Source organism: Herpailurus yagouaroundi, unplaced genomic scaffold, assembly GCF_014898765.1.
Source record: "Herpailurus yagouaroundi ecotype Mexico unplaced genomic scaffold, PumYag 159, whole genome shotgun sequence".
Taxonomy (NCBI): Eukaryota; Metazoa; Chordata; class Mammalia; order Carnivora; family Felidae; genus Herpailurus; species Herpailurus yagouaroundi.
The window spans coordinates 34,113,151-34,139,136 of NW_024412400.1; the positions used below are offsets into that span (position 1 = coordinate 34,113,151).

At 50.6% G+C, this 25,986-nt stretch overlaps 1 protein-coding gene across 5 annotated transcripts in view; it reads left to right on the forward strand.

The window, feature by feature from the left end:
* MRAS (muscle RAS oncogene homolog) overlaps nt 1-25,986 on the forward strand; it is a 55,254-nt gene continuing 29,268 nt past the window's right edge. Inside the window, exons 1-3 of one of the 5 annotated variants that reach the window (XM_040480287.1) lie at nt 1-89; nt 1,939-2,106; nt 23,978-24,188. In XM_040480287.1, the coding sequence (XP_040336221.1) occupies nt 23,996-24,188 (193 nt within the window). In that variant the 5' untranslated portion in view covers nt 1-89; nt 1,939-2,106; nt 23,978-23,995. Of the gene's footprint in view, nt 90-1,938; nt 2,107-21,337; nt 21,478-23,977; nt 24,189-25,986 lie in introns of those variants that run through there. The other 4 variants (XM_040480286.1, XM_040480288.1, XM_040480290.1 and 1 more) reach the window with 4 other exon arrangements.

A 25,986-nucleotide genomic window follows, 5' to 3' on the forward strand; every position in this document is an offset into this window, starting at 1 on the left:
GCCGGGCGGGCGCGGCGCTGCCTCCTCTGCCGCGCGAGCATGGAGGCGGCGGCCTGAGGGCCGGAGCCGAGCCGGGGCTGGAGCGCGCGGTGAGTGGTCGCAGCCGCCGGGGCGGGGAGGGGGCCCGGCGCTTTGTTCCGGGCGGGAGGTGTGGCCGCCCCCCGGGCCCTGCGGCGCTCCCCACGCGCGGCGTGAGCCCTGGGACTGGCGGGGAGTGGCCTTTTGCTCCCACCGCAGGCTCCGGCATAACGCTGTGCGAGCGAGAAATCCGCCACAATAGAGACCCCAGTGGGGAGGGCCTGTCCGCCGCCCAGAGAGCCCCTTTCACGGAACCACCCTAGGATTTCTGGTCTGCCTGGGTGAGGACCCGCGGGGAGGTGGGCGGCGGGGGTGGGGGGGTACTCTTTCTCCCCCTTTAAAATGGCGTTAAGCAGGGATCCGGCAGGGGTGTTGTCAAATTTATCTCGATAATAAAAAGCAGCCTGCTGCACAAACAACCCTTCCCTGCGCCGCGGGGCTTGGGACTGTGGTCACAACTGAGGCCCGGCTCATTCATTGACCGGACCTGGCTGGGGTGCCCACTGTGTGGGGCATAGTGCCTGTTCCTGCTCTGCGGGGAAGGTAAGGGTAAAACATGAGCGACAGCGCAGTGTGCTCAATAACGGGATTAGGGAGGCGCAGGGGTTGTGGGATCAGACAGTGTGGAAGGCAGGGAAGGCCTCCTAGAAGAGGTGATGCCTGGTAGGAGCACGGGCACTGGACATCCAGTTCAACTCTGTGGCTGGAACTGAGGTCTATGCTGGCCGTGGAGAAAGCCGAGTCTGGAGAGAGAGAGAGACAAGGGCCGCCTCTTGGGTTGGCAGAGCTCTGGGATTCCCCTTCCTCCCCCCATGGGCCCCTGCTGGTACCTAACCTCCGTGGGTTAAATGGTTCTTGCCTCTCCAAGACGCACACTCTGTCCTGGACCTGACCAGAGAGAATGAGTGACAAGGCTCAGGATTCTAGCCTCAAAAGAGTAATAAGGAAATCTGACTTAAAACCCTGAAGCCCCATTGCAATAGTAGCAGCCAGCAGGGCTCACACAGACCAGGCACTTGACCAGGGTGTGTTTTCTCATCGTTTGACAAGACTCTGCCTGAGGTTTTATTGTAATCCCCATATGCTCATGAGGAGCTGTGGCTAGAAAGTTATCAGTAACTTGCCCAGGATCCTATCTAGAGACCATGTGGCTGTTCAGGCCCCTCTTCTGAGGGTCTGGCTGTCCCCTGCTTTAGGGCTCCAGGTACAGCCTGTTGCCAAGTACAGGTTGAAGTGTGGGGTGGTGAGTTGTTGGTATTAATAACTGACACGTGTCAGGGGCTTTGCAGTGAGCACAGTACTTCACCGAGACAGTTCTTAAGAGTTTCTCCTGCTTCTCTTCCCAGGGAAGAAACTCCAGCTGGCCAACATTTTATAAATCTCCTAATTTCCTGTAAATTGCGTGTCCCTGCTGACTGGGGCTGAAAATGTTTGGGGCCATGTTTTTCAACCTTGAATCTGTTCTCGCTCCCAGCAGCCAGTGAGTTTCTCTGTCTGCGGTTTGTGGTGTAGTTCTGTACTTTCTCTGCCAGGTCGGGAGGTATTAGGCTTTGATGCTCTGGGGTTTTCAAGGATGCCAGGTCTGCCAGCCTCTTTGAAGGCCGGTGGTGTCGAGTATGCTGGGTGCTGGAGCAGAAACTGCCCCCACCCCCACCCCTGGCCTCAACATTTCTTTCTGGAGAGGAGGGTCAGAGCTCCTTGCTGAACCCTGGTGAGGCTTCCAGGCTTGCCTGCTTTGCTCTGGAAAAAGGCACTTTGCATTTTCCACAACTCATACTTTCGCCTACAGAAGACATTTTTGTGGCAGGTATAACTTTTAGTCTATTATTAGCTCTAACCATAGGTATTTCCCACTTTCAGTTGATCTGAGCTGCTCACAAAGTGACAAATCTCTGGGGCTGGTGCCCGAGTTTGAGTGATCACCTGGAACCAGGGAGGACTACCGGACTGTGATGAACCACACTAGCTCCTGGGGTGACTGGTCCTCATGTCAGTCAGATTTGCATGTTGACCAGCCTGCTGGATCAAGTGAGTTCTCAGGAAGTGTGACCTTCGTTTTATATTTTACGCTGCCTGTAATCAGTTCTGCCCGTGAAATGCGTGCCCCGATGGAGTGTTCCTCCTGCAAGTGATTGAAAATATACCTGTTCGTGAGCGTTGTATAGTTTGTACAAATCATACTTATGTGAGCTGAATGGGAACACGTGCATGTGCAAAGCTGGAATATTCTCAAGCATCAAGAGTGTGCACTGAGTCCCAGAGGCTCTGTCCCTGCCAGGCTTGGGGCAGGCATCCAGCCATCTAAGATGGACAGCTACCTTTGTCTGGGGATGGGGAAAAAGGGAGGAGCTGGGTGAGCTCCCTGTGCCCTGGGGCGTCTGGCAAGTATCCATCGTCTAGAGGCTGAGCAGAGAATTCAAGTTCTGAGAGGAATTTTGTCCTTGCCAACCCTCCCAATCTTGGGTGTTGCCACTGGCCTTATGGTACTGGGGTCGGTGGGGCTGCTTTCGGCTGCAAATAACAAAACTCAAGGAAAGTAATAGGCAGAGCTTAGATCTTCCACAGATTCTTGTGAAGTCACTATACACAGAGATGGACTATTAGTGCCACTTTCAGCAAGCTTTTGACTGGGAAAGGCAGCCAAGAAGGCTGAGGGTCTGGTGTCCAGAGCAATGGTTTTTTGCCTTTTTGGGTCACAGCCTCTTTAATATGCCAGTGAGAAACCCAGAGAAAAGTTGCTTGGGTGTACAGAGTTGGGCATACAATTCAGGGGATTCATGGATCTCCAACAAGCCCTGGATTCCAGGTTAGATCCCCTGGTCTAAGCCACATTGTCTCACTATTGTTTACTGAGGATCTACACTGCGGCTCTGCCCTCCCAGCTAGGCTATCTGGCTGTGACAGTAGAGCCCGGGGTCAAGAGTGAAAATGAGCGGGCAAGTTTTTAGTGCATGCTTCAGACAACAGAGCTGATGTTGAGGTTGAGGTGACAGTGTGTTGCACCCCTTGGCGCCTGACATGCATTCCTTGGTGCTCATCTCCAGTCTTCTAGGTGGTGTTCCTGCTGCGTATGATGAGATTGGTCTTGCCTGCTCCCAGAGACTGCACCCCCTGCCCCCACCACTGCGCCCCTAGGGCCTTTTAGTAGGTTGGCACGATCCAAGACAGCTCCATGCAGCCATCCCTCTTGCAGGGTTCATGAAGTAGCAATGTGTGTTTAACTCTTTAATGTCCCACTCATTGACCTTTAGGTGTTTTTGGTAGCTTTATCAGGTGGGGACTACTGAGGGCCACGTGGCCAAATGACAGTGTGGGTCATTGCTGGTTGCTGAAGTGACGTTCTCTGTCTCAGAGGGGCATATTTTCATCTCCAGAGCTTGGCATCTGGCCACCTAGATGGATAAAACACATCACAGATGATTGACATCTGGGTTGTGAAGCTAACGGGCGAGATTTGGGAGAGCACCAGGGATGGATCTGGCTGTGCCCTAATGTGCTGGTAGAATGAGGAGGGGATGGAGAGCTGGGGACTCTGTGCCCCGGCTCTTGTCCTCTCTGTCTAGAGGGCCGTGGGCACATCTCATGCTGCAAGGACCCAGGCCCCATCTGTGACTTTGCTGCCTGCCCTCAGGGTTGTCATGGGATTAGATGAAATACACGCATGAGAACATGCTTGGGAGACCAGAAAGGGCCATAAGGATTAAGAGCATCCTGTGCTGCAAGGACCCAGGCCCCATCTGTGACTTTGCTGCCTGCCCTCAGGGTTGTAACCGCAGATAACAGAATCATAGACACAGCAGGGGCCCCTGGAGCATGGTTAGTCTAGATTCAGATCCCGTACAGCACATTTCTCAGGGTGGTCAGGGAGAGAACTTTAGGTGGGACACATACAGCATCATTTCATTTTAATACACTTGTTTATATTTATTATAAAACCCAGGCATGTGGTGCATGGGTGGCTCAGTGGATTAAGCATCTGACTCTTGATTTTGGTCACAATGTCACAGTTTGTGAGATCAAGCCCTGTGTCAGTTTGTGAGATCGAGCCCTGCATCGGGCTCTGCACTGATAGTGCAGAGCCTGCTTGGGATTCTGTCTCTCCCTCTCTCTGCCCCTCTCCAGCTCACTTGCTCTCTGTCTCTCTGTTTCAAAATAAATAAATAAAAACTTAAAAAAAACCCAAACATCACATCATACCCATTTTTTAAATGGATATTTTGTTCAAATTAAAGCTAGAGAGAGATTTTAAGTTAAAAAGTATGGGGGGGTGGGCTGGTGCCTGGCTGGCTCAGTCAGAAGAATGTGCGACTCTTGATCTCAGGGTCTTGAGTTCAAGCCCCATGTTGGGTGTAGAGATTACAAAACAACAACAACAACAACAACAACAAACTTAAAAAAAAAAAAAGAAGTATGGTGATTTTTAGGTAAAGATTAAGCCAGTAATAATTCACTAGTAAATAAATATGGCCCAAATGGGAAAGTGCCCCCTTGAATAAAGGCTGGGAAATGTTCAACAGGGAAGTCCCTTCCTTACAGCCTGTGAAGGGTGTGGTGGGTCTTTGGCTTCAGCTGGACCCCTCTAGAGATAGGGAGCTTGCTGCCGCCAAATCCATCCACTTTTCCACTTGGGAATTTCTTGTCCTTGCAAAGTTCTTTCCTTTCTCCCCTTAACCTGCCCCCACTGGCTCTGTACCACATGAATCTCTGACAATCCTACCTTTTCTCCAACACCAGCTCCACTTTCTTCAACTGCTCCTCGACTGGTATGGTTTAAAGATCATCAGTCTCTCTTCATTCCCTCCCCTCCCCCTTCCTTTCCTCCTTCCTCCTTCCTCCTTCACTCCCTTCAGCAAAGACTTGTGGGCTGGCCCTGGGCTAGACACTCTTATACTAGCCACGTCTAGGCCTCACAGCAATTGCCGTTGGCCTTTTACATATGTGGAAACTGAGACTCAGGGTGGTTGAATAGGCCACCTCCAGTCAAGGCCTGAGGAAAGCAGAGTCCAGGGATCTGACCAAGGTCCATCTGGTCCCCAAGCACATGGTCCTTCTGTTAATTACCCTGTGCTGCTCCCAGAACTAGATAGACCAAAAATGACATGTCTTTTGTTTCCTGGTGCTCATGGGGCATGTCCCTCCGGGGTCTGACCATACATGTTCAGTGCTGCGGTGGAGCAAAGGCCCCATGCGTGAGGAGAGGGGGCAGAGCAGCCTATGCATGAGGATGTTATGAGGCAGCTGGAGCCACAGAGGCACAGAAGCAGCTGGTTGGTGCAGGGAGGCAGAGAGAGCCTGGGCGGCTGTGGTTTTCCCTGACTCCCATTAGTCTTATTGTCAGCTGCGAACCCCTAAGTCATCTGTGCACTTGGTTTATTTTTTAATTTTGAAAAATAAAAAAATGAAAATGTAAAGGATCACACGACAAACACCACGTGCCGATACCCAACATGAAGACATGCAACCATTTACTGTGCACTGACTCCATCCTTTGCATGGGAAGGCAGGACTTGCAGCCGTTTCCCTGGTCACTAAGCCTGGCTGGTTTGGGCCTGTCCTCAGCCTGAAGCAGACTTTGGAGCCTGGCTCCTGAGTTTCTGCATACTGGCTCTTTCAGCTTCCTGTCCCCGTCTAATTCAGCAGGTGCACCCTGGGCCTCCATCCAGGTGGCTGATAGCTGGGGAGAAACCACCAGGGAGCAGGGCGAGTGGGTGCTCCTGGATTTATCCCTTGCAAAAAAGTTGACCTACTCTCAGAAGCACTTACCTTGACCACTGTGGGTTCAGGCCAGGCTGCAGAGCACAGTTTGGTCCTGCCTGCCCAAAGCAAATGCCATTTAAATGGTAGACATATATAATTGGAATAGAGAGAGAGAAGAAACATAATTTTCTTTTTATAATTAGATGGCAGTGATTTGCTAAGCAGCTCATCTTACACAAATCCTAGCAAAATTCATTTTCTATTCTCAAGTGTAGAATTACTTTAAAGTGCAGCGTGGTACCTTTCCAATCCCTGGCTTCGCCCCTGCAGCTGCCACAGAAGGAGGGCGCCGGTGCCCGGGCCTGGGCCCTGCTCTGCTGGCTGAGTGAGTAGGGAAGGGTGGCTCTCCCTGATGTGATGATGACCAGACAGCCCCTCATCGACCTGTTTCTGCTATCCACCCCTGCGTGACTCCCATGCTGGATCCTGAACCTGCATCACCCTTCGAAGCTTGAGCTTTGGGTGACAACAGTTAGCAGAGTCACACTTTGGAAAGCTTTGCAGAAGAGATTCAAAAACTTCCAGAAAAACCTTCCACACCCAGGCAGATCCCATTTGCAGGGAGTCATGATGGGAGATGAAGATTTGAACTAGTTTCATGAGAGAACATGGGGACCTGAGGTGGCCCCCAAATCCTCTTTATTAAGTGGTAAGAATGGATTGAAATGTTCTCTGTCCCTGAGTGGCCAGTAAAGAACAACACTGCCTGCATTGCTTTCCCTCACTTTGAGGGAGATGCCACAGGAGCCAGCTGGGAGCTCCAGGACCTCAGAGGGACCTGCTCCTTGGGGTTTGTCTTCTGATGAAAGCAGCCGGGGACTGCACCACTGAAGGCAGTTAAACATGGTCTAAAACCAGTTCCTATTTGGTTATACAGAAGTACACATACATGTTATGTTCATAGGCCCATGCCTCTCCCTCTTTTTTTTTAATCTGATGACTTGGATTATGTCTAATTCTTTCCCTTATTTCTGAACATCTCTACTCTGGCTCCGGCCTTCACATCACTCACTTAAATTCCTGCAATATCATTCTGTTTCTCTGTTCTAATTTTGCCCCCTGTAAATCCATCTTAAATTTTTTTTTTAATGTTTATTTATTTTTGAGAGAGACAGAATACGAGTGGGTTAGGGGCAGAGAGAGAGGGAGACAGAATCCAAAGCAGGCTCCAGGCTCTGAGCTGTCAGCACAGAGCCTGACACGGGGCTCGAACTCACGAGCTGTGAGATCATGACCTGAGCCGAAGTCGGACGCTCAACCGACTGAGCCACCCAGGCGCCCCTCCTATGAATCCATCTTAAAATGCAAAATGAAATATCAAAATCAAATCTGAGCATTTTACTCCCTTCCTCACAGACCCTTAATGAGAAAGGAGAAGGGGCTGGTCTACCAGATACTAAAATACTACAAAACTAGGGTAAAGTGGTATGGCCCTGGAACAGGAGTAGATAGGTCAATGTAACAGAATAGAGTACCTTCCCTGAAGTCCTATCACCGCTCCCCCAACCCCCCACTCCTGAAAAAAAAAAAAAACAACCTTTTTATTTGAAATGCAACCCACTTTCAAAAGAAAAGTTCTGGTTTCTTAAGTATCTGCTATATATATTTGATATAGGCTGGCCCTGCTATACCAAATACCCACACTGTACCCAAGTCCCCAAACAGTGAAAATGTCTGTGGGCATGTGGAGCCGCGTGGAGGTTGCCAGAGGGTTGGTGGGTGGAGTTGGGGGAGGCCCACCCACCCCATTGGAACTAATCATTCTCAGGGGGTCAAGGGAAAAGTTCTTGCCTCCCCAAAGCATTATGTATTCATTTCAAAAGCAAACTTAATTTTAATTCCATTTAGGTTTCTTTTTTTATCCGTTACAAAATTGCATCATACCTTCTTGAAAATTCCCCTTCTTAGATAACCCACACATTCACCCCTTTCTATCTGAATTCTGCTGGAAATGTAGGGCCCACGGAGGAGATAGAGGCGAGCCCATCTTTCTTGGCAAGGACCATTCTCTCACAAGTCGGCTCAGCTGCCCAAAATAGCCTCTATCGTGTTCTTCTTTCAATGCTGGCTTTATTGTAACTAGAGATGATGGAAAAGGGTGGAGCCACTGTCCCAAAGCCTTGGGGGCATATATGAAAAAATAACTGTGTGAGATCTGTCTTCTCAGCCATCCCTCCACACCCACATTCCTCAGGTTGAGGTTCTTTGGGCAGAGGATCTGGGAAGGTCTGGTGCTCCTCACACCCAGCCCTTCTCCAGGAAGCCAGGCCCCAGGTGCCCTCTGGCCTCCCAGGGAGCTAAGGTCAGCTGGCATCAGAACCTTCCCGTCCACCCCCACTCACTGACCCCCGACCCCGCCCGCCTGCAGTGGACAGCGGCCTGAGTCCACTTATCTGGGACTGGGTGGGTGTTTCCTGCATGTTTGAGATTTTACAGAGGAAATCAAAATAAAGAAACAAAGCCTTTGTTTTACTTCTGGACTCAAACTGGGGATGGCTGGAGGGATGGAAAGGGGGAGCAGGAGTAGGTCACTTGGCAGTCCAACAAAATAACCATTCTAATAAAGCATTTAACAGGGACTTTTTTCTATTTGGGGTTGGTGTGAGTGAATAGGAAAGACAGGGTGGAGGCTGGGAGAGCCTCTTTGTGTGGAAGGAGAGAGCCCCAGGCAGGGTCTCTGGCAAGGGTCTGGGACCACCAGCAGGGCTGCAGAATTGGCAGCCAGAGGGGCCACAGATAGTCTCAGTCTCCTTTCCCACCTCAGAAGACCCATAGGAGAGCAGGAAGGGACAGGGACTGCAGGGCCAGAGGGCCCTGGCTCCAATTTCTGCCCCACTACCTATCGTCATGTGACCTAGGGTGGTTCCCCCCCTCCTCCCCCATCAGTGTGAGCCTCCCTTGCCTGGTCTCTAACAGGTAACAGTGAAGATGTCCCAGCCACCCCATCCCGTTCTTCCTGATCTAGCTATGCTGGATCAGGCCTTCATCCCACATATGTGGAAATGGGGAGGTGCTCTCCCCAGTATTTCTTCATTCTCCCCAAAGGATTTTCTCCTTGTAGAAATTCTCTGAGTGTATCATTTATTTTTCTTTAAAAATTACCCAGGTGTTGATGAAAACTCTTCCTATCTGCAGTATTTCTGAGGATTTCAGAGTGGGGACCGTGTCCACTGGCCATCTGGCCACCCTGGTCATCTGCCCCACTTTGCCCCACGCATGTATACAATCAGCTTGGCTTCCTCATTCCCTAAGCCCCACTAAGCCACAGCCAGTGTGTGTAACAGGCTTTCACCAAGGGCTCGGAAGAAAGGGGGTTACCCATTGTTCAGAACAGGGCAGGAGTTAAAACTGAGTAGTAGACATCCTCCTCTTGCCTGCTCACCTTTAAACGATTTCTCCCTGCCTGCCTGTCTCCTCAAGCCTAGTTTACTGCCATTTTCCAGAGACCGATTTTCCTGGACACTTTCCCCAGAACTTCTGAGAACTCCAAATTTCCATTACTTTTGGTTGCAAAGCAGTAATGACATCTGTCCTGGACTAGGCTGAGAGCCTACACTTTGGCCTCAGAAAAGAGCCACCAAAGAGCCTGTCTAAGCCAGAGTTCTGCACCCTAGCCTTACACCATTAGCTAGGTGTAAGCTAGCACCTTCAGTATGAGACACCTCAGATTCTTAAATTAGGGCTTCTTTCCCAATGACGAGAGCGAACCCAAGTGTGGGTTCCTTCCTGTTACAGCATCTTGCAGAATCGCCGTGAGGATTAGAGCTGATGTAAATCAACAGATATTTAGTGAGCACCTACTCTGTATCAGGCATGTGCTGGGCACCCGAGGGACGGTGGAGAATAGAACAGAGGACAGGCCCTGTGCTCATGGAACTGACACATTACATAAGTAAGGAATGCAAAGGGCTGTCAAGGACAGCTGAGTGTCCGGAAGAGCGTAACAGTAATATCTCACCTAGTCTGGGGTGTGGTAGGGCGTGCTCAGGGGAGTAGATGTAGAGTGCTGAGGATGTTGTCAGGACTTAATAAACAGGCATTATAATGCTCCATCCTGGCCAAAGGACTCAGCCTGATTGCACCTGCAGCTGGTTGCTGCTACTACCAACAATAGTTTTGCATAGAGGGGTTTATAATGTTTTCCAAGGTTACACGGCCAGTACGTGACACATCCAGGATTCAGAACTGGATGTGTCGGACCTATTTCCATGCTCCTAACTTCTGCTCTGTCTTCGGCCGTTATGCCCCTGGGAAGGTCCCCTTACGGTCCCCTGAGATGGGCTGTAGGGCGGGGCATAGCTCTGAAGCTTCCCTCTTTCTCTGCATCCCTGAAACAAGTCAGCATGGGTTGTGGATGCTGGTCATTCCTCCATCATCAGAAATAAAATGTGCTTCCTTGTTAAATCCTGGGATGGCCAAGCAGCAGGAGTAGTAATACCTCAGTCCATCTCAGGGGCTGGCATCTCTCTGTCAAGTGAGGAAACTGAGGCACAAACAGATTGAGCAGTGGCCTAGGGCCACATACCTAACAGAGGGGCAAATGCTTTGATGCAGAACTTTTGATAAAAGTGCTGTATGTGGAAAAAACAGGTGGGAGGCCAGTGGCGGCTCCTGGGTGGGTCACACCCCTTGGGAATGGAGCCGGTCTGTCAGCTGTGCTCACTGCCCCCTCCCCCACCCAAGCACAGCTGTCTGGCCTGGCTAGGCTGGTGAGGAATGGGAGGGAGAAATAGGTGGGAGAAATGCACCAATATTTTGCACTTGGAGAGTGAGATGTGAAAAGTTGCCTCCTGCCTTTCCAGCGGGGTGGGCTTAAAATCGGGACTTTGAGAGGGTCCCTGAAAAGTTACCACCCCACTTCCAGCCCTGGTGCACTCCTCCAGAGTCAGGCAGCTGGGTCCTATTCCTTCCTCACTTCATAGGCCTTTGCAAGGAAACCCCCACAACCTCCCCAGCTGCTCATTGTCATGCCCACCTCGTTTTCAGGAAGTTTCCCTTTTATTTTGCTCCAGCCCAGATCTCTACAGTCTGGTTACTCTTTTAAAATGGAGATTGGATTGCTTCTTTCCACCTCAGGCAAGAGCCTGGACCATGTTTCTTTCTCATTTTAGCTTCAACATAAAAATTTTAACATTTTTCATGAATGGTGCTTGACATCGTGAATATAAATGATAGAAACAAATCAAAGCAACGGTCATTTCTGAATATGTCTTTCTGCCCTTTACCTCCCTGGGTTCTGAACACTCCTTGGGTGGGCTGTGTGCCCTCCCCCTAATGACTGTGCCCCTGCAAAGTCTCTAGGCTGAGTAACCCCTGCTGCTGTTACTCCTCAGTGTCATTTCCATGTCCTTTTTTATCATGCCTCTTTGTGGCCGAAGCCAGGCCGGGGCAGTGCAAAGAGTTGTCGGCTCCCACTCAATGTGGGCATGCTGAGGCATGCTTGAGGTGGCCAGGGCTGGGGGCAGGTGCCCCTGTGGGCTGGAGCCACCCAAGGGTGATTCGTTTGCCTTATACAATGTATAAAACTTTTTAACGGGTAGCTAACATCAAAAACTCAGGCTCATGTAAAATTCAGATTCCTGGCTACTCTTAAACAATTTAGGCTATCTGGCAACCCCTTTACAGATAGGTTCATGTTGGAGCAGTCGGTGGAGGGTAACAGCAGTCTCCGATTTGCTGCAGGCTCCACTGCTCCCTGCTGCCTGCACTCACCTGCCTCTCTCATTTATCGACCTGGCCTCTGCGAACACATGAGGCTGGGATGTTCAGTTGTCTCCCACATGCGTCTTTCTGCTACTGCAAGGGAAAGCAGTTCAGATAGTGGGTCAGCCAGGATTGGAGGGCTGAAGTTCAGCCCTAGTCAGGCCTGGCAAAAGTGTCCATCTCCTGGCAGGGGGGCTGCTGACACAGAGCAATGACTGTCCCTGGCCTCGAGGCCTCCCCTGTGCTGTCTGGCACCATCCTTGCCCTTCTGCTGGGCCACTTACTTCCTAGTGTGCTAGTGTGAGGCCACGGTTCTATGAGACAGGCAGCTCTGGGCTGACACAGTTCTGAAGGACAGTCTGTGAAGCTGTGCTCTACACACACACACACACACACACACACACACACACACACACACACTACTCAGGGGAAGGACAGTACCAGGAGATTTGCCTTGCTGTCACCAGCAGGCTCCAGGGACAGGGTGTGGCATCCCTAGACCAGCAGGTGGAGTGGTCAGGGAGCTGGGACCTGGGAGCTGCAGGGGGCTCGGTGTTTTGGAAGTGTGAGTGGCAAGTAAGGACTCCCTCACTGTCACCTACTTCTCCTGATGGGCCAGTGCCCATGTGTGTGTCCAGTGGAACTCCTCACGTGATATGTCCCTTATGAGAGCCACCATTCACTACTCTGGGACCCAGCTGGCCCATCGGGTATAGCGCCCACACCACCTCTGCCCTACCCTCTACCCAAGCCAGAATTCTGGCTGCCTCCCAGTGTCAACCCTGCATTGTGGAAATGCCGACAGCAGACCCCTGCAGTGTCTCTGTGCAGAAAGCTGTGCCCAGGCTCTAGAGAGGTAACGAAGATGAGGTCCGGCCCTCAGACCCCAACCCTACCCTAGTGGGGGAATCTGACAGGGAAACAGTTCCCCAGCTCCCAGATTTGAAGGGAGAAGGAGGGGGGGCTTGTTCCCCAGAAGAGGTAGAACGGCCCTGTGGCCGAGCTGGGAGCTTTGTGGTCAGACTCACAGACAGACAAGTCACAGAACCTCTGTGACCTCAGGGTTGATCACTAACAGGTGCTTAATGGCACCTTCTTGGCTGTGAGGAGTCAAATGGCATAATGGCTGCAGAGCACCCTGCCACCTGCCACCTGGCCAGCACTCCCCAGGCACAAGCGCGGTGGCTGCATGGATGGAGACCTGGAAGGCAGGAGATGGCTGGGGAGGAAGGGATCACTTCAGGATGCTGGGGAAAACGGGGGCTTCTCCGTAGAGAGGGAATGTTTTCGCAGGCGGAGGGAAGGTGAACAGACAGGGCAGGCAGAGAACTTTCATTGGCAGACTCCGAGGTGCTCTGCCAGGGACCGGAGTCCCTGTCCTCAAGGATGCCACACTAGGAATCATCAGAGAGGCTGCATGAGGAGGCCAGTGGTGCTGGGGGCTGTTCAAGGAGGGCCTGGAATGCTCTGGTCAGTGGGAGAGCTTCCGACACCCGTGGGCGGTTTTTCGGGGAGGAGCAGTATGCTCCAGGGCTGTTTGAGGACCGATAGTGCTGGAGGGGTGGGAGGATAAAGGGGGCAGAGCTGAGCCCCTGAGGTGCACCTGCCATGAGTGGCAGACTTGCTAGGCCTTGACCTTGGATCTGAGGGAGAAGAGGTGTTTGAGCTGCTAGGGGAGGAAGAGGGCAGGAAGGAGAGACAAGGGGTCTCGAGGGGGGGTGGTTGTTGGCTTTTTAAAAAATTTAATGTTTAAAAATTAAAAAAAAAATTTTAATGTTTTCTTTATTTATTTATTTATTTAAAAAAAATTTTTTTTTTCAACGTTTATTTATTTTTGGGACAGAGAGAGACAGAGCATGAACGGGGGAGGGGCAGAGAGAGAGGGAGACACAGAATCGGAAACTGGCTCCAGGCTCTGAGCCATCAGCCCAGAGCCCGACGCGGGGCTCGAACTCACGGACCGCGAGATCGTGACCTGGCTGAAGTCGGACGCTTAACCGACTGCACCACCCAGGCGCCCCTTAATGTTTTCTTTATTTTTGAGAGAGAGAATGTGAGCAGGGAAGGGGCAGAGAGAGGGAGACACAGAATCTGAAGCAGGCTCCAGGCTCTGAGCTGTCAGCACAAAGCCCAACGTGGGGCTTGAACTCACGGAGTGTGAGATCATGACCTGAATGAAGTTGGATGCTTAACCCACTGAGCCACCCAGGCGCCCCTGGCTGAGTCCATTCGGAGAAGGGTTGAGCCTGAGCAGCCCCCTGAGGAGCTGTGAGGAGGCTGCTGCGGCAGAATGAGAGAATAGGACGGCGGCGGCCCGCCGGGGTCTGAGGGTCCTCACTTTGGGGACTCCCAGAGTGCGCAGAAGCCACCCCTCGCTGGTGGGGTGACTGCCAGAATGACTTTCCCAGTGGGCATGCAGGCTCCCGTGTGAGGCTGCGAAGTTCTCCTCGGCTGAGGAGAGACTGCCCCAGCCCCAGCCCCAGCCCCAGCAGTAGGTACATATTAATAGGCCCCTGGGGCTGAGAGTAAGAATTCAGTCGTGAAGCCACTTCCTCCTCTCTGCCCTAGCTGCCCTGAAGGAAGCTGTGACCCAGGTGGCAGCCTTGCCCACACCCCTGGAGTTCACTGCCACCCTCCCTGTGGCGGTAGGACATGGGGACATGGTGGAGGGTGCCGGGGTGGGAGCTTGGAGGTTGAGAGGCCCTGTGTCAATACGCCATGAGCCAGAGATGCTGGAGGGGGGTGGGGGGGCATGTTGTTTTGAAGGTCTATGTGGACCTTAAGACACTGGGGCCCTCGCTAACCCCTCTGTTCCCAGAGCCTCAGACCTACCAGGTGCCCTGGTCTAGCTGGGTGCTGAGTGGGGCAGAGCTTTAGTTTTTAGTTGCCAGGTCCCAGCTTTCCCAGTTACCACGCTGTTCCCCTGGGCAAATGCCCTAACATTCCTGACTCTGTCTCCCCACTGGTAAAATGGGGAGACTGAATGCCACCCTGCATGGTCCTGCCTCATTGTGCTGGCCGGCCTGCATGACCTTCCTCTTCCCACCTGACCCTGTATCCCTTCCCCATCTGCTTCCCTCTCCTCAGAGCTTCTGGAATATTCAGAGTTTCTGCCCTGCGGGCTACCCAGTCTCTCCTGGCTTTTCTTGTTGGTCAGCCTCCCTAGGGACGGCAGAAAGAGTTATGGGCAGACAAGATGCCCCCCCCAGGGCAGAATGGGGGAGCTGAGGCCCATACACAGCCAGCATGAGAGCACACCCCAGAAGGAGTGGTGAGGGCTGAGTTCTGTTGAGTTGTCAGCTTTGGAACCAGCCAGTTCGCAGGGCATGAGCTCGGGCAGGACTCTGGAGGGAGGCAGGAGGGCTTCCTGAAGGAGGAAGGGCTTGAGATGGGTTTTGAAGAATGTTGCTGATGGTCACAACTTGATGTTTACTGAGCACTTGTGGTGGGCCAGACACAGCCAGGCAAATCAGTGTAGCCACTGTGCCCACCTCTACAGAAGAGGAAACCAAGGTGCAGAAGATAAGTAACTTGCTTAAAGTTGCAGGCTGCCTGAGTCAGTGGCTCAGGCTCTGTGATGAGGGGCTCCAGGGGAGGGGCCGGCCCCAAGCTGGGTAGGGACCAGCTGGTGTCCAGGAGCACGAGGAGACAGGCTGGGCCCAGGGCAGTGACCAGCACAGTGGAGAGGGGCCCAGACAGAGGTGCTGGAAAATGGGTCTCAAAGCTACCTGGTGCTCCCACAGGGTTAGCTGCCTGATCCCCCAGCCTCCTCCCTGGTCCTGAGGAAAGGAGCATGTGGCCAGACACTGTTTGGCACACTTTGTCCTAGTTGGGAGTGGGGGCGTGTCTGTTCCTAGTGACTAGTATCTGCCCTGGGTGCCTCCTGGGCCCTGACCTGCTCGGCCGCCTCCCCCACAGGAGCAGGGATGTGGCCTTGGAGGCCTCTCTGACTCAGACATCACTCTCCCGGCTCACTGCTGACTTCTTTCCAGCACTCCTGGATCTGCTGCCTCTGGCCTGGCCTGACCCTGTACCCACTCACCATTTCACCAGCCATGAACAAATGCCTAGGATGATGGACTGGCCACGGGCTCTGGAGCCATACTGTGTGGTTTCAGAGCCTAGCACTGCCCCTTTCTAGCTGGATGACCTCAGAAAAGTTATTTTACTTTGTTGTACTTCAGTTTCTTCAACTATAAAATGGGGATAATCAGAGTCATTCCGTATAGGGCTGTTGTGAGAATTAAATGAGCTAACGTGGTAAAATCTTCCAACAGCATCAGACACATCACTTACATTAATTAATTAATTAATTAATCAATCAATCATTAGTTGTTTTTAGCATTTACTACTCTTGTAATTATTACAGTAGGTATTTCTACACACCTACTCTGGGACTTACACTGCTGGGTCATAAGTGGCTCAGCTCCAGGCCTTGTCAGGAGTCACTCTTGGGCTAGTGGGTAAGACCCAAGTATGAGCAGTAATACAAGGAAGCATATGGGACTTGGGGGTCATGAGTAAGGCCAAGGGCACTGCATCCCTCCCCTGGCTTACTTCAAACGTTGGCCTTTGCCTGGATCTCTGGATCCCTATCTGACCATCTCTGCCAGCAGTCCGGGTGTGGTCCCGGCAGAGGAGTTTGGATTTGATGGGGTAGAAAAGCAGGGGCTGATGTATTAGCACAAGACTTGGGTAATAGAATTTTCCAGAGACAACCAGGCAGGCTCCCCCTAAAGGTCCTGCGCGCCCCTACCCAGAACAGGACGGCCGGTATGTGATATGTTTTGGAGGGAATCGGAAGAGTGGTGGGTTAGATCTGGGGTGGCAAACAAGTTTCCTCTCTGGATGGGTCACCTGGTTCTGGCTGCCAAGGTGCTGCATCAAAAAGGGTTCACGACTGAGCCAGAAGAGGACAGTGGTCAATTATGATGCCTGCGTGGTTCTGGGGACAGGAGGAATGGCCCCTGCGTCACATATTCACCATCTAAAAGCCAGTGGTATTTAAGGTCCTTTATCGCACAAAATTATGCACATGGTTGGATGGGTAGTTAAGTCTTAATACTGGAGTGAGCTGAATGCACTGGCTTCCTGGAGGGGTGAGTGGTGCAGTGACATGGCTGGGCTGGGATTAGCAGCCATGTGAGACAACAGGCTGGAGCAAGGTCTGAGGGAGAGGAGAGTGAAGTCCTAAGGGATACACCAATGGCCTAGACCCCTGGTGGGACGGCACACCATTTATGCTCAGCCTGCAAGGCAGCAGCCCTGGGGAAGCTGCCCATTTCTGGGAATTGTGCAGAAGGGAAGGGCAGCTCCTGGAATGCAGAGCCATTTCCTCCACACGGGTGGGGTCACTCCCCCCAGCGTGTCCTCATCCCCCTGAGCTGGGCACACCCAGACATCATGGAGATGAGATTAGCTTCCCAGAGCTGATTCAGCCCAATGGGATGGAAAGTCCATTTGCTCTCGCAGCAGCTCCATTAATAGTAAGTGTTCCCCCTCTTCCAGCTTTATTTATCAGACGACTTGCAGTTCAACTGATAAGGTTCCTGGGGGAGGGGGGATCTTTAAAATGTTTAGTGTAGAAGTAGAAAGGCAAAAAGCAATGAAAACTAAACTTTCAATAAAGTTAGCAGCATCTTTGCAGAGACTCTGGGTTGGCCACTGCCCCAGCTCCAAGAATCTGTGGTCCTTTAGTCGTGTAGCCAAGGAAGCTACGGACAAGGATGAAGCGTGCCCTGTGGGTTAGTGAAGTCACCATGACAGTCAAAGAGATGCTGTGATGCTATAAAACTAATCATCCAAGGAATTGAAGGCAGTGTGGTGTGACGGTTCCCAGGATGACCTTTGGTGTCCAGCCAGCCCACCGCAGCTGCCCACTGAATGGTGGGGAGTGTAATTGCAATGGAGTCTCTCCTGGGCATCAGTTGTTCTGGCCAGGACTGTATGGCATTGCTTTGGAAGTGGTGCTGGCTATGGGGATGCACAGAGGTGCACAGAGAGGCCAGGGAGCCTGTGGACCCCTTGACAATGTCTGCAAGGCAAGCTATTTCTTTTTGTTTGTTTGTTTGTTTGTTTAATTTATTTATTTTGAGGAGAGAGGGCAAGTGAGCATCAGTGGGAGAGGGGACAAAGAGAGCGAGAGGGAGAGAGAGAGAGTGTCCCAAGCAGGCTCTAAGCTGTCAGTGCAGAGGCTGACGTGGAGCTTGAACTCATGAACCGTGGGATCATAACCAGAGCTGGAATCAAGAGTCAGACGCCTAACTGACTGGGCCACCCAGGCGCCCCCTCTTTCTTACCTCTTTTTTGTGCGCCCACTTAAAAAACGGGGAATGTGTTGGGCTATTCTTTTGGGAAAAAAAGCCCCGTAGAAGCCCTAGAAACTGGCAATCTGGGAGAATGCAACAGACTTGGTAAAGGATCCTAGCCACTGGACACAGCCATTTGGGGGGCTGCTGGAGCCCTCTGTTGTCCCAGGCATTTACATTGGCTACTGTATTGGGTCCTCCAGTGGCCCTGTGCAGTGCAGGCGCTCTTAGGGCTGTGGATGCGGCCGGCAAGTGGTCCAAACCACTGGGGTCTTCCAGGTTGGAGGGAGACCAGGGGTCCAACCACTTCACCTGTCAGTACAAATATGCCCTTGCTGAGGGCCCCTTGGTCTTTTTCACAGGGGCCTCACAGCAGTGTCCTGTTCTCCTGTTTTATAGGTGGGCAGACAGGCTCCTGGAAGTTAAGAAACTTGTTCCAGGTCACACAGGGAGTCCATATCAGAGACACAAATAGAACTCAAGCTGCCTGGGGATGCCTGAGTGGCTCGGTCGGCCATTTAAGTGTCTGACTTCAGCTCAGGTCCTGATTTCACAGTTCATGAGTTTGAGCCCTGTGTCCAGCTCTGTTCTAACAGCTCAGAGCCTAGCGCTTCCTATTGTGCGTCTCTCTCTGCTCCCCCCCTGCTTGTGCTCTCTCTTTCTCTCTCTCTCAAAAATAATAAATAAGCAACCATAAAAAAAGAACTCAAATTACCTGACTGTAGTCATAGGCTATTAATGACATCCCTGCCCCTAGTGTCCCCCTGAGAACCAAGGGAGGCTTTGTACAAGACTGTCCTCAGGAGTTCTTAGAACCCTCCAAGCACACTTTGAAATTTGCTGGGTGAAGAGGTTATTGTGGGGTCATCTGTCTACCTAGCCCCCCACCTCCTGGGAGCATCACCCCTGCTTCTTGGCCTAAGGGAGAGCTGGGTGGGTAGAAGGCTTCACTGGGACAGTATCCAGCAGTCAGTCAGTGATTAGACCTTGAGGCTCCTCTGTTTCGGGCCCTGCCTGGTCCCGTAAAAGGCAACGGAATAAGGAGATGTGGCTCTTGTCCCGGTGGAGCTTCTGAGCTACATGGGGAGACGAATCTGCCATTCAGGAAACAACTTCAAACCTTGCAAGATGGTGCTAACCCTGAGAGAGAAAGGGAGCCAAAGACAGCAGCCAAAAAAAGCTTATTTCTCTGGTTAGAGATGCCCGAAGTTTTTGTATACGTGTTATTAAAATTGTCCAGGCAGCACTACTGTCTTTTAGGAAGAAGTTTCCAGTATGAGCGAAGGTTTGGGTTGCCCGTGGACTGGGAGGGGCTGTAGGAGCAGTGGTTGCCATGGGAACCAGTGCTCAGCCGCCAACGCCCGCCCAAGTGGCTGCTGTTCCAAAAGTTGGTTTCTGAGTGGAGGGGGCTGCCTAGAACCTCAGAGCCATTTCCCATGGAAACAATGTTCTAAATGATGGGTGACGATCCCACACAGGCCTCCGGTGGAGCTGAGATGGCAGCAGGGCTCTGATGGGGGAGCCTCTGAGTGGACAAAGTGAGAGGGGGAGGGAAGAGAGACTGAGGGAATCTCTCCTGGGAACAAAGTCAACAAGGTGCAAGAACAAACATTTAAGCACCTTCTCTAAGCTGGGAACATTTCATAATTTTAATTTCATGCTTAGAGCAATCTTGCAAAGTATTTTCTGATGATTTCAAAGTAATTTTCTAACCCATCCCATCTTACAAAATAGGAAACTGAGGCTGTGAACAGTAACTTGCCCAAGGTCCCTTACCTGGTCAGTAGGAGAGTATCCAGCATAGAAAACTGGTGGAGGAGCTTTAGAGAGAGACCCTAGGTCCACCTTACACTACCTTCCCACCTCAGAGGGGCCATCCATGATCTACAAAAGGTAAAGAACTGACGTTCTAGAATGATCTCTAATCTAAAAAGATCTAGAAAGAGCTCTGATCTTCTAGTCGGACAGGCTGGGGGGGGGGGGGGTCTTGTGAATGTAAGCATTTTGCTTCTTAACCACCAACCAATTTTCGTCATAGCTTGTGGTGACTTTTGAAAAAAAGTCTTTCTCTTCACCACTCGAGTCCAGCTTATTTTGTAGGAGTGTGGTGCATGCACTTACAAGGACATCATTTAGTCAGGGATTATTTTGGGGGAGGTTGAAGGCTGGAAAAACATGCCCATCAGGAGAAGAGCCTTTAGAATTGGGGGGGGGGGGAGTTCTGTACTCACTCTCATGCCCCTGCAACACCTTCTTCCCTTCCTGGGCCCACACTTGCTTTCAGAAGGGCTTTTTTGTGTGATTGGTCTGACCTGGTAGAAGGAGGGAGACAGTCCTAACTCCTGGCTGGGAGGGTTGCCCCTTAGCCCCGTGCATGGTCAGGACCAATGCTGTGGCCAGTAGGTGGTCTGATAGTTGTTTGGAAGTGCCGGCATTGAGCCTCTAGTTCCTTCAGCTAGACTTACATCCTTGTTGATGCTCTGCTAGGCTTTGGTGACACAGAGAGGGACAAGTTGCAGTCCCTGCCTTTTGTGCATATTTAAGTGTGGATTTCAAGCATGTTCGTGCCCTCTGCACAAGGAATTACAGGGCACAGACTAGAAGGTGATGCCTCCCATAGGAGGGGATTCCTGGGCCCAGGCCTGACCTGTGAAGAGGTGTATGCTCCCCGAGGGGGGCCCTGGGTATCTGCAGAGGACTCCGTGTGACCACAGAGCACACTGGGTGAGCACAAAGCTGGTTGAGAGAAAGAGAGAGTAGAGTATGAGAGGTTGTGGCATAGCTACCGCTGGAGAGGTCAGCAGTGGCAACCAGTGCCAGCCTCGAATGTCAGTGAAGGAGCCGGAACTTGGCCCATCAGCTATGAGCAGTGCTAAAGGGTTTTTCACCACAAGGGATCCGGTCCAAGTTTTGTGCTAACTGTGCATTCTGACCTGCTTCCATTGAGTCTTGGTTGGGAGGGAACCCCGAGTTGGCTGCCTGTGGTCTCCTGGGAGCTCAACCCCTGAGTGCAGGACTCTGTGAAAGGAAGGAGCCCTTCATCTGACCGTTTCCTGCCAGCTGCCTTGCTTGGCAAGCAGGTCCCCAGGTGATTCTCCTGTGGGTGGTCTGAGCACCACCTCAAAGATTCAGTTCGTGTCCTCTATCATACTTACTAGTGTATTTCTTATCTTGTTTTATTTTGAGAAGAAAGTCAAGAGAAAGAATTTTCTTTCTTGATACCTTTCCACCCACTGAGTACTTTTTATTCATGTCGTTGCCAGCAGAGAATGGAAGGGAGCTTTAAAAAGAGCCTCTTTCACAGGCAAATATGGTCACCCTGGCCCAGTGTCCCTGTCCACCCACGGCCAAGACGACGGGTAAGGAAGGACAGTGAGGGGACCACACCAACATCTCACTCCTCAAAACATGAGAGGCAAAGGAGAGAGAGAGCTAGCCCTGTTTTCTTCCAACTGTCCTGCAGCCCCTTGGATCGTCATCTCTCGTCATGTGGGAGAACTCAGTTCACCAAGGCCTCAATGTGTCCCCACCTTTATCCCGCTTAGGGAGGTGCAGCACCAAATGGACCTGATATCCTGCACCAAAGGAGCTTAAATCCCCCCTGGAATGACACAGAGTCCTACATTTTCAGGTAGCCTGAACCTTTTATTTGGTGGGAACATTTTAAAACTTTGTTTCTTTGAGGATAGTTGACACACAACGTTACATTGGTTTCAGGTGTACAACATGGTGATTCACCAACTCTGTACATTATGTCATCACCGCAGGTGTAGCTGCCATGGGTCCCACACAACACTGTTGCAATACCATCTACTCTATTCCCTGTGCTGTACCTTTTAGTCCTACGGGTGGGAATATTTTAATGTTGTTAAGCTTTCCCAGGATACATATATAATACTAGCTTGTTGTAGCCAGTTGAAAATTGAGCAGGTGCCCCCAAATCTGCCAGTCTTCTCTCTGCCTAGAACCACATCGAGACACACAGATTCATAGATGGGTGACTTCATGGACGTGCAATCATACGTATGTGTTGTTTCGCAGCTGTTTGGGTTTTTTTTTTTTCATACCTAATATAAACTTTTTCTAGGTTAGTGACCGTCATCCTTTTTAATGGCTACATAGTATTGCATTGTGTAGATAAACGTTTTCTTTAACTCCTCCCCCCCCCCCCCCCCGCAGCATTTAAGTCATTTCCATGTTTGCCCCTCTTCCTAACATCTTCGTTCACTCATCTGGTTATCTCCTTAGCATAAGTTCTCATATATCATATAGGTCCAAGAGAAGGTATGTCATTTTACATTTTGATATATTGATGCAAGTGTGTTCTCAGTCCGGTTAGGACAGATGTATACGCCACCCGCAGGGTATAAAAGGGCCTGTACTTCCTGTCACTGCAGAGAAATCCTAAGTGTCAACACCAAGCTTCCGTAACTGCACAAGGTTATGCAATCACTCTCTCCTGTAGCCCCACGTGAATCAGTGTGGCCACATAACCTACATTTGTGTCTAACACCTTTTGTATTGAAATCTAGAATTGAGGACTCTTTTAAAGCTGCAAATAACTGTAAAAAATCCAGCCCTTTAATCTGATAGGTAAGGAAATGGTGGCTCTGCACGGCCTTCCCAACAAGCAGCAATGCACACGGGACTCCCAGTCCATTGTCCCCTCACCCTTCAGTGTCCCTGTCACACGTTCCACCGTGCCTTTCTGCCTCCCAGTTGCGCAGAGATTGTTGCTTTGCTGGTACACTGAGGCAGGATCGAGCTTGTGCTCCCCTGGCACTAGGTCTGTCTCCATGCTGCCTAGGATTGCCAGAACGGGAGGTGGTATTGCTTCTCCCTGGCCCCCTGGCGCGTCCGCAGGTAGTGGCTTAAGTCTCTGGCAGCCACCCTTGGCTGAGGGCTCCTTCCATGCTCCCTGCCTCCCTCTCCTCCTTGTCTCTCTATGACACTGTTTCCAAAGATGACTCTTCACTCCTCTGCCGTCACCTCTTCACAGTCAGTCCTTATCTGTTAAGGCTCAGTTATTCTTTGGAATCCTGGCGCCACATTTCTGGCTCCTGCCTGGTCTCCTTAGCTCAAGGTTTCTCGGCCTTAGCACTACTGACATCGCAGGATAGATAATTCTTTATTGGGGGAGGGGGGCTGTCCTGTGCGTTGTAGGAGGATGTGTAGCCGCAGCCTTGGCCTCCGCTCACTAGATGCCAGTAACACCCACTAATAAGCCAGAATTCTCTCCAGACATTGCAGATGTCCCCCAGGGACAAAACTGCCCCTGCTTGAGAACCACTGCCTTCGCTAGACGTGACATCATTCTCCACCCCCCCCCCCCTAAAACAGGTTGACCAGATGCCACAAGATTCTAGCACAACTTTTTTTTTTTATTATTTGAGAGAGAGAGCGCGCGCGCACAAGCTGGGAAGAGGGGCAGAGGGGGAGAGAGAGGGAGAGATTTTTGTTTTGTTTTGTTTTGTTTTTATTTTGAGAGAGGGAGGGAGAGAGAAAATCCCAAGCAGGCTTCATGCTCAGCGTGGAGCCCAGTGCGGGGCTCAATCCCATAACCCTGGGATCATGACCTGAGCCAAAATCAAGACTCAGATGCTCAATCAACTGAGCCACCTAGGTGCCCCACCAGCACAACTTTCTGCATGACCATGGGCAAGGAGACTGAGAGAAAGGAGCCAGGATCACTAAATTCTAAGAGCTGGGGGTGGGGGGGGCCCCACTAGGATGCTATGCCCATCCTTTCTGTAGTTTGGGGGGCCTCAAATCCTCAAGCACAGCAGTCCTGTGACTAGAGTTGATGTAAAAGGTGAACCCCTGTGCCATCCCTGCTCAGACTGGCACGCACATGTTCACCTGTACATGACTAGGGCAGACTTTAGTGATGGAAAGGCTTCTTTAACACGGCTTTTTTGGCTTTACTCGTTAAAGACCTCATGGCATCTAGTAGTGCTACGTCTGCAAGACCGGGTGTGGCACATAGTTGATATTCAATAGATGATTGAATAAACATATAATTGGGAGTATTTACTACTCTATAAGGAGGGAGGAAAATTCATGAATATTTTCCACTCAAGGTCAGAAAGGAAAAAGCCTCCTGCCTCATTACACATGTCTTGCCTCCCCAGGTCTGACCTATCAGAAACATGGCAACCAGTGCCGTCCCCAGTGACAACCTCCCCACGTACAAGCTGGTGGTGGTGGGAGATGGGGGTGTGGGCAAGAGCGCCCTCACCATCCAGTTTTTCCAGAAGATCTTTGTGCCTGACTACGACCCGACCATCGAAGACTCCTACCTGAAACATACGGAGATTGACAATCAGTGGGCCATCCTGGACGGTGAGACACGGATGGTAGCCCTGCATGGGGGTGGGGCACGTGACGCGGAGGGTCAGAGGAAGTTGACCAACTTCCCTGGGGCGGATAGTGTCTTTCACGTTGTCATTATGGGATGGTCGGTGTCAGGCTGTGTATGTTTTCCAGGGTGAATTCTGAATAGCTTTGTGGCAACGAAAATGCGTATTCAACAAAGAGGCTAGCATCGTGCCAACCCAGTGATGTCATGTTTGTTATTTCTTGCTGATCTGAAGCTCTGATTAACATTTACAGATGTCTCTGGCTCCTAAAAAAATGGGGAAGAGACAAACTATTTTTTAGCGAGCATAGTTTATTTCCCTTTGAGAGGGGGAAATCTTGCATTTGACATTGTTTCTAGTGTAGTCTAAATTGGTCTAGATTAGCAATTCTCAAATTGTGGTATCCAGGCCAGCAGCCTAAGATTACCAGGGAGCTTCCCAGAAATGAAAACCCTCAGGCTCTACTGGTTCAAATTCTGAGGGTGGAGCCCAGCAATCTGTGTTTTAACAAACCCTCCAGGTGATGCTAAAGTAGAGAACCGCTGCTCCAGATTCTAACTGGTTATGACTTCGTACTGAGTCTCTCTTTTAAACAAAGAGCCATTAAGGATAGACTGTAACTGTAGGAAGCGAGCTTTGAAAGCCACTGGGATGCACTATCAGATATGTGATTTGCAAGTATTTTCTTCCAGTCTGTGACATGCTTTTCATTCTCTTAACAGTGTCTTTCAAAGACTAGAGCTTCTAATTTTGATGAAGTCCAGTTTATCAGCTTGTTCTTTTATGGATTGTGCTTCTGGTCGTGTCTAAAATATCTGCCTAACCCAAGGTCACAAAGGTTTTCTTCCTACATTTTCTTCTAGCAGTTTAATGGCTTTAGGTTCTGTATTTAGCATTAGTATCTACCTTGACTTAATTTTTGTATATGGTGTGAGGTATGGAGCAAAATTGTTTTTAGGGCGGGGGGAGTTGGGGGTTTGTTTTTTTTTGTTTTTTTGGTATATGGAGATGCAGGTGTTCCAGGGCTATTTGTTGAAAAGGTTCTTCTTTCACCACTGAATTGCCTTTGTACCTTTGATGAAAATTAGTTGCCCATATATTCTGTTTGTTTGACCTATCCCTCTATCTTATCACCAATACCACACTGTCTTGATAACTGTAGACTGATAACAAGTCTTAAAATCATGTATTGTTAAGTCCCCAAATTTGTTCTTTTTCAAAGTTGCTTTGGCCAGTCTAGGTCCTTTGCATTTCCATATGAATTTAAGAACCAGTTAAATTCTAAAATTCTAGATTTTGATTGAGATTGTGTTGAATCTAAAGATCTGCACATTTGAGAAGAATTGACATCCTCATAATGTTGAACCTTTCAACCCATGAATACAGTATTTCTCCATTTTTATTTAGGTCTTCTTTATTTTTTTAATTTATTTTTTATGAGAGAGAGAGAGAGAGAGAGAGCGTGCGAGTGTGAGTAGGGGAGAGGGGTAGAAGGGGAGAGAGAAAGAATCCCAAGCAGGCTCAGTATGGAGCCTGACTCGGTCTCGATCCAACGACCCAGGGATGGTGACTTGAGCCGAAATCAAGTGTCAGACACTCAAGCTCAATTGACCAAGCCATCCAGGCACCCCTAGGTGTTCTTTAATTCTCTCATCAGTTGTTTTACAGAATTGATTGCATAGGTCTTTTACCTATTTTGTCAGATTTATATCTACAATCTGTATTATAAATGATATTTTTTTATTACAGTTGTCACTCGTTTGTTGGTAATATGTAGTAAT